Below are 7,240 nucleotides of genomic sequence, written 5' to 3'. Positions count from 1 at the left end.
CATGAAACCTATCCCACACACCTTGGATGTGATGCCAAGTCAAATATTCCTGCTTATTTGAGTTATTAACAAGCAGAAGCTGTGGTAAAGCAAACGTGCAGAGACTTTTGAGAACTGGAACTGGCAACCCTTGGCCCGGCCGTAGCTTGGAGGTTCAGCGGAGACGAATTTGCATTACAGGTCATGCAAACTGCAGAATGGGTGACGTCACAAACGCGCCTGTTTTGGAAACAACTCTCGTTTTGTTAAAAGTATCGCATTCTTATTTCATTGGAGACAGGAAAAACGAAAATGAAACACGCCCCGAACGAGTGTCTGCGATTTACACTACAGCCTACTTCAGTTATAGCACTTGCCATGGGCGTCGTTACCTTCGTTCACCCAGGGCCATTACCCCGAGTATTTTAAGCATAGCCCGGAGTATTTTAGTCCCGATGCCAATTATCTTTCTACGAAAAAAAAGCCCCAGGTAAACTTGACTTAGCCCCAGATAGGCCTAGCTAAAACTCCGCTGGTGCTTGCTCCAGTACTGTTCACAAATCTTTCTTGGCATTCACTTGAAGTTCGGTATACCTGCACTTATTCCTGACAACCGTATGTTTGTAATGTGCTGTTTGCCTCACGTGTACGTCGCTTTTAACAAACGCTAAATACAGTAAATGTAAATATATAAAGACACCGGTGAAGGACGTGAAGATATTCACGTTCGGGTTGGACCGGAGCCCAGCGCAAATGACAGCCGGTGAGTCACGTTCTAAGCCACATCTCATTGTAATCTTGTTGGATTCCCTTATAGGCAATTGAACCCGGTGTTCTGACAAAACATCCTACCTATCGAGACGTGCTATCGAGCCTTTCTGCGCATGTGCAGTTCCACCGTCTTTGGATAAGTGTTAGGTTTTAGGGGTTAGGGTTAAGGTAAGGTTTTTGGGGGGTTATGGTTAGGGTTAGGGTAAGAGTTAGGGTTAGGGCTATCGATTAGCACTACGGTAGGATGTTTTGATAAAGTAGGACGTTTTGTCAGAACACCGGCTCTGATTGATTAAGACCCACCCACCATCGGTTCGTAATTCAAGTTACTCCCCATAAAAAAACTTATGCACAATTGCTTGGACGGATGCCCTGCCCACTTCTTATAAAAGCTTATTCCCTGAGATTGCCATTCACAATATAAGACCCAGTGGTGTGAGGAGTTTTTCGAACTGCACTGATTGATGAAAGCCATTGGAATGAACCGAACCAATCTCTTAGCTTTACTATTTTTGCTTTTAAGATGTATGTTGGTCTGTGAAGGAGGTAAGAGAAATTAATAGTTTGTTCTTGTGGACTAATTACTTATAGCGAATACTTAAGAGTTCAGTCTGGACTATTTATTATAAATTACCCGCGACTGTAATTTACACAGTTACTACATGTGAATAGACACAACCGTGCATATGATTAAATAAACGTGCTTAAAGTTAAATATGTTTAAGTATATCGTCTCAGGAACGCAAGAGGGTTAGGAATGTAATGTATGGTCAATATAATCTTATTCAGCTGATTTAAGATCATTTAATTTGTACAGGTTCTCGTTGGATGTGTATATTTTTCTTTTTTTCATTTAATTTCAAATATGCAGGTGATTGTTTTTAATTGTTTTAGGCGACGCATGCTGTTCGCAACCTTGCCAAAATCGCGGCGTGTGCACGTCAATGGGAGAAGACGGATATGAGTGCGACTGCACGAGGACGGGATACTACGGCGAGAACTGCACCACCCGTAAGTGGCGACAGTATAATGTATTAAATCATCAGGTTGTTATTAATGCATATACTATAAACTGTGTGGTGTTCTTTTATTGCTTTACCTAATAACTCTGCTTTATCTTTCTAACAGCGGAATTCTTCACATGGATCAGAACGACCATTAAACCGACCCCGAACACCGTGCATTACATTTTATCACATTTCAAAGGATTCTGGAATATTCTCAACAACATCCCATATTTACGGGACACGGTTATGCGTTATGTGTTGACATGTAAGTACTGTACATTCAGTGTATTCAGCCATATCCTGTCATTTATCACCCGTTGTATTGAAGATGTTCGGCACGTAGGCCTACGTACGAACTGTAATGTGGAAAAAGTCGCGGAATACAAATTACAAACGAACGTAGATACTAACATGCACGAGCCTGTTTGACGCAGTCCCATTACTTTTTCCCACGTACAGCCCGGTCGCATTTTATCGACAGTCCTCCAACCTTCAACTCCGACTATGGCTATAAAAGCTGGGAAGTTTATTCTAATCTCTCGTATTACGCCCGAACTCTTCCTCCGGTACCTCTGGATTGCCCAACACCAATGGGAGTTGCAGGTGAGTGCGTAGTAAACCAGTTCTTTTAGATTCTTTTGAACTTGCTAAGAATATCCTGGTGACATCATGACATATGGTGACATATTTCAAGAAGACATTTGAGGCCCGTCGCTTTTTGGCAAACTGCTTATGTGTTCCATTTGCATTTTTAGGTGGTCAGTTTCAGAGTTTAACCTTCACAATGAAAGCATTTTCATCTCCTGAAATGCGCAGTTCTGAATGAATGAAAATATATAAAATATTTTTGTGGCACTTACAGACAGTGCCACATCTGCATCTGTGTTAATGGTTGTATTTTTGCATATCTCTCTAAACTGAAATGTTTTATTTTGGCAGGAAAGAAAGCCCTGCCTGATGCAAAACTGGTGGTGGAGAAGTTTCTTTTGAGGAAAAAGTTCATCCCAGACCCCCAGGGCACGAGTCTGATGTTTGGTTTTTTTGCTCAGCATTTCACCCATCAGTTCTTCAAATCCGACATGAAGAATGGACCAGCTTTCACCAAGGCTCTGGGCCATGGAGTAAGCGCTCATAACCTGCATTATATTTGCCCGTCAAACTGTAAAATAAAGATAAATAGTTATTTTTTCTTATTCTTTGATCAGGTGGATTTAAATCACATTTATGGAGATACACTGGAAAAGCAGCACAAACTTAGACTTTTCAAAGATGGAAAGCTCAAGTATCAGGTATTTAAATTTGAAATAATCAATTAATGTATTAAAATTTACAAATAACTTCAGCCACTTGTAGTTTGACATTTTCTTTTCCTACCATAATTTCTGCTCATGACTGATGTCTAAGGAAATGTGAGTGTTAATCTGACACCTGTATCTGCAGGTGATTGATGGGGAGGTGTATCCTCCATTGGTTACGGAGGTGCAAGTCGAAATGCATTACCCACCCCATGTCCCAAAGGAGCACCAGTTTGCAGTGGGACATGAAGCTTTTGGGCTGGTTCCTGGGCTAATGATGTATGCTACCATCTGGCTAAGGGAGCACAATCGGGTTTGCGATGTGTTGAAGCACGAGCACTCCAACTGGGATGATGAGCGCATCTTCCAGACTGCCCGACTTATTCTGATTGGTGAGTGCCCCCTTGCATCACTGATGGCATCACTTGGGGAGGGGGGAATCTGCAACCCCTGGTTTTGTCAAAAGACCAGCATATGAGTAATGGTAGAGGTTAAATAATGGACCTTATCAAGTTACCCACTGTTTGCAGGTGAGACCATCAAGATTGTGATTGAGGATTATGTGCAGCACCTGAGTGGTTACCACTTCAAGCTGAAATTTGACCCCGAGCTGCTATTCAATCAGCGCTTCCAGTACCAGAATCGTATCTCTGCTGAGTTCAACATGCTCTACCATTGGCACCCCCTCATGCCTGATGCATTCAACATTCACGGTCAGGTCTACAGCTACCAGCAGTTCCTCTTCAACAATTCTATTGTCTTAGAGCATGGCATCAATAACCTTGTGGAATCCTTTACCAAGCAAATTGCAGGCAGGGTGAGTACCTGTAAGAAATGCAAAGTTCATTGGACTGAGGTACTCTACTATGAAATCCTCATCTGTATCACTTTGCTCTGCCAATAGGTTGCTGGCGGCCAGAATGTACCTGCAGCCGTGGCGATGGTTGCCACAAAGTCACTGGAACACAGCCGAGCATTGCGTTACCAGTCTCTGAATGCCTACAGGAAACGCTTCTCCATGACGCCCTACACTTCCTTTGAAGAACTGACTGGTGAGAAGCACAAGTTAACTTTGGTTCAGTCCTGTGTTGCCATGTCAGTAGATGAATATGGTGACATTTACACTGAAATGTAAATACAACAAATATTAATTTATTATAAAGTATTGTAACGCACTTTGACATATTGATATAGATCGTTTCTTCTGCCTTTTTTCTTTTAAACCGTGCCACCAGCATCATTTTTTTCAATATTCTTTCAGGAGATAAAACGATGGCATCTGAGCTGGAAGAATTGTATGGGCATATTGATGCTATGGAGCTGTATCCTGGTCTGCTGGTGGAGAAACCAAGGCCCAGTGCCATCTTCGGAGAGACCATGGTAGAAATGGGGGCCCCGTATTCGTTAAAAGGCCTCTTGGGAAATGCCATATGCTCTCCAGAGTACTGGAAGCCAAGCACCTTCGGGGGAAAAGTCGGATTCGAAATAATCAACACGGCTTCTCTGCAGAAGCTTGTTTGTCGCAACGTCAAGGCGCCGTGTCCCATGGTGTCCTTTCATGTTCCAGATTTGAATAATGGCAGACTAACCACAATCAACTCCAGTACAGCACAGTCTGCACAAAGAGACTTAAAACAGACTGTCATACTGGAAGAACGAGCTTCTGAGCTTTAGCAGCCAAACAAAACGAACAATCGTTTGGAAACAAACAAGTCCAATTAACTTATTTATTTATTTGTTTAATATTTATTTGAGTCCAATAATTCTAAAGAACATAGTGATATTTTTGTACATTTTTTTTCTGGGTATGAATGTTTATAAAGTCAAAGTTATTTTTAAATGTCTATTTTATTTATGTTGTATCTATTTATTTAAACTATTTATTTCTTAGTAGAAATCAATCAAAATATTCCTTGCCCACTGCGTTGTTGTAGAAAGGGCATGTGATTCGTTTCCATACTTGAATTTAACATGAGTTTACATTAATTTGCACACTTTTGTTGTTTGCATAAGTATTGGTTAAAATTGGACAGTATTGTGATAGTTGAATATGTTAAAGATGTTTGAATAGTGAATTTGAAAAAAAATGTCTTTTTTGAAAATAGTGTAAAATATATATTCTTGAGGAGGGGGTGTGTGTTGCCTAGGCTTTGGCAGTATTACTGTAGTACCACGGTATTTTCATTATCAGGAAATTCCACAATACCGTTGCTTTTTAAAATACCACCAAAATACTGTGGTACATAATGTCCGGATGGTATGACAGTATTAAGAATTACATACTGCCCAAGCCTAGTGCTGACTGGGCTTACGGCAATAAAATTTCTTGCTGGATAATTGTGCTTCCGCTGAATAGCAGAATGACAGATTTCCAAGGCATTGTGCATCATTTGTAGGTGTCAGGGAGCTATCAATTTGCAGGACAGTTCCGGAAGAGGCAGGAAGCCAGTGTACACCTCCCAGGCAAAACACGGGTGCACCCGAAATCACATACTTACACAACAGGTACAGAATTTCTTCAGAAGCCAGATGCTTGACGATTAATTCAGTATGTACTGTATTTATGCACAAGAACAGTGTGGATGCATTTTGATAAATGTTGGTCACCGTCCTGCATATTACACACGACCTGGATGTTTACCAGTGATGTCACTTGACCACCCAAAAAACTGTTAAAACTATGAACAGAAAATATACATATTTGAGTCGACTTATGTCATTGGGTAATGTTTGCTTCATCATCTGCCATCTTAACAAAAACGTTTCTGGGCAAGCATCATTCTTCGTTGTAGCTCCTGTCGCTTTGTGTGATAGCATAGCATCCAACGACTTCGGAATCTTGCATCATGTGTTAATGGATTGCCGGGCAGAACCTAACACTCTTTGGTTTTGGCTTAATGATTTAGAAAATATTTGAGTTACTGTAGATTAATCATATTGTATACAAGCAACATACACTTCTCTGCTGCAAGGAACACTTGAAGTTTCTTTCTAGGACATACCATTCTTGTATAATTGTATGGAAAGTGACAGAAGTGAAGTGTTACCATGGGCAGGGTGAATTGAAACACTTGCTGGAAAAGTCTGGTTGAATGCATTTATTTCAAACAGTAGATGCTGTTTGTGGATCTATCTATCTAATCACATTCTCGAGCCACACAACATTGTTTTGGAATCAAAAGTCTAACAAAGCACAATCTGAAGGGAAAAAAAACTGGGACCTGAAAAACTGTACTTTGACGTTTTGGCAATATTGTTCTTGAAAACTTGATGCCAATAAAGCCCTTTGAATTGAACTGTTTTTATTTCATTATCATTGTACTCTATGGGTGGCTTAGTCACTACAGGTATGTCACTATGACACTATATCATAACTAACCACACTGTTGCTGGTCATCTTGTTCCCTCCTCTGTCTTATCCCTAAGTCCCTAGTGTGTCTTCTTTGCTCCCTGGACTGCTATGTAGCTCACTGGGTTAAGCAAATGGGTTAGAGACTTTAATTCCCTACAGTAGTTGTGGGTTCATTTTTATTTGTTTTGTTTCCCAGTGTTTCTTGCTTGCTTTTCAGTTTTTCTGGTTATTAGTTGTCCTCCTGTTTTCCTCTTCACTTGCTTTCCACTTCACTTCTTGTTTGTATTATTTGGTTCTGTAAATTAAACTAGTGTATTCCCAGAGTTTTGATTAGTGGTTTCTAGTTTTACTGTTTGTGGTATTCCCTATTTCTGTGCTTGTTAATTGTTCTACTTGTTGCTCATTGTCCTGCTCCTTCTGCGATTAGTTTATATGATTACGATTTACACTTTTCCCTTGTTGACAAAAAGAGTGTAAAATTGCCAATGGTTTCCAGAAGTTGACATTACTTTGAAATAAATGTGTGCATGAGTCTTGCAAGCTCTGTGTGGTGATACCAAGTGACTACTCAATATTGAAAATGTGTGCTTGCCTTTTCCTTCACTTGGTACTCCACAGTAACGCTGGACCATAGGCTTGGGCGTCGTTAGGTCCCATCACTCGGGACTATGGTCCTGAGTATTTTAGCCCCGACGCCAAGTCCCGGGTAAGTTTGACTCAGCCCCTGATCTTTTCGATAGCTACAAACTTTCCTGATCATACAGGTTACAGTGCTAAACCCGAACAAACCGCTGTTTTTTTTTGGACAGGGGCCCAAAAAAAGGATATCAGGGGAA

General features: G+C 40.8%; 1 protein-coding gene across 2 annotated transcripts; it reads left to right on the top strand.

Annotated features, from left to right (window-relative positions):
* Nucleotides 1-299: 299 nt before the first annotated feature.
* Nucleotides 300-6,348, top strand: LOC111840107 (prostaglandin G/H synthase 2-like). 2 transcript variants are annotated; one of them, XM_023804588.2, is made up of 10 exons: nucleotides 300-742; nucleotides 1,645-1,761; nucleotides 1,879-2,022; nucleotides 2,217-2,360; nucleotides 2,697-2,878; nucleotides 2,963-3,046; nucleotides 3,198-3,444; nucleotides 3,583-3,869; nucleotides 3,957-4,104; nucleotides 4,314-6,348. In XM_023804588.2, the coding sequence occupies exons 1-10, from the start codon at nucleotides 733-735 to the stop codon at nucleotides 4,724-4,726; spliced, it is 1,776 nt and encodes a 591-aa protein (XP_023660356.1). In that variant the 5' UTR covers nucleotides 300-732; the 3' UTR covers nucleotides 4,727-6,348. The 2 variants fall into 2 exon arrangements, with proteins under 2 accessions (XP_023660356.1, XP_023660355.1); XM_023804587.2 differs by lacking the exon at nucleotides 300-742 and adding an exon at nucleotides 1,122-1,296.
* The last annotated feature ends 892 nt before the right edge of the window (nucleotides 6,349-7,240 follow it).

The sequence above is a fragment of the Paramormyrops kingsleyae genome, chromosome 15, assembly GCF_048594095.1.
Source record: "Paramormyrops kingsleyae isolate MSU_618 chromosome 15, PKINGS_0.4, whole genome shotgun sequence".
Taxonomy (NCBI): Eukaryota; Metazoa; Chordata; class Actinopteri; order Osteoglossiformes; family Mormyridae; genus Paramormyrops; species Paramormyrops kingsleyae.
Note: the sequence above shows the minus strand (reverse complement) of the source record. Positions and strands in the feature narration are given on the sequence as shown.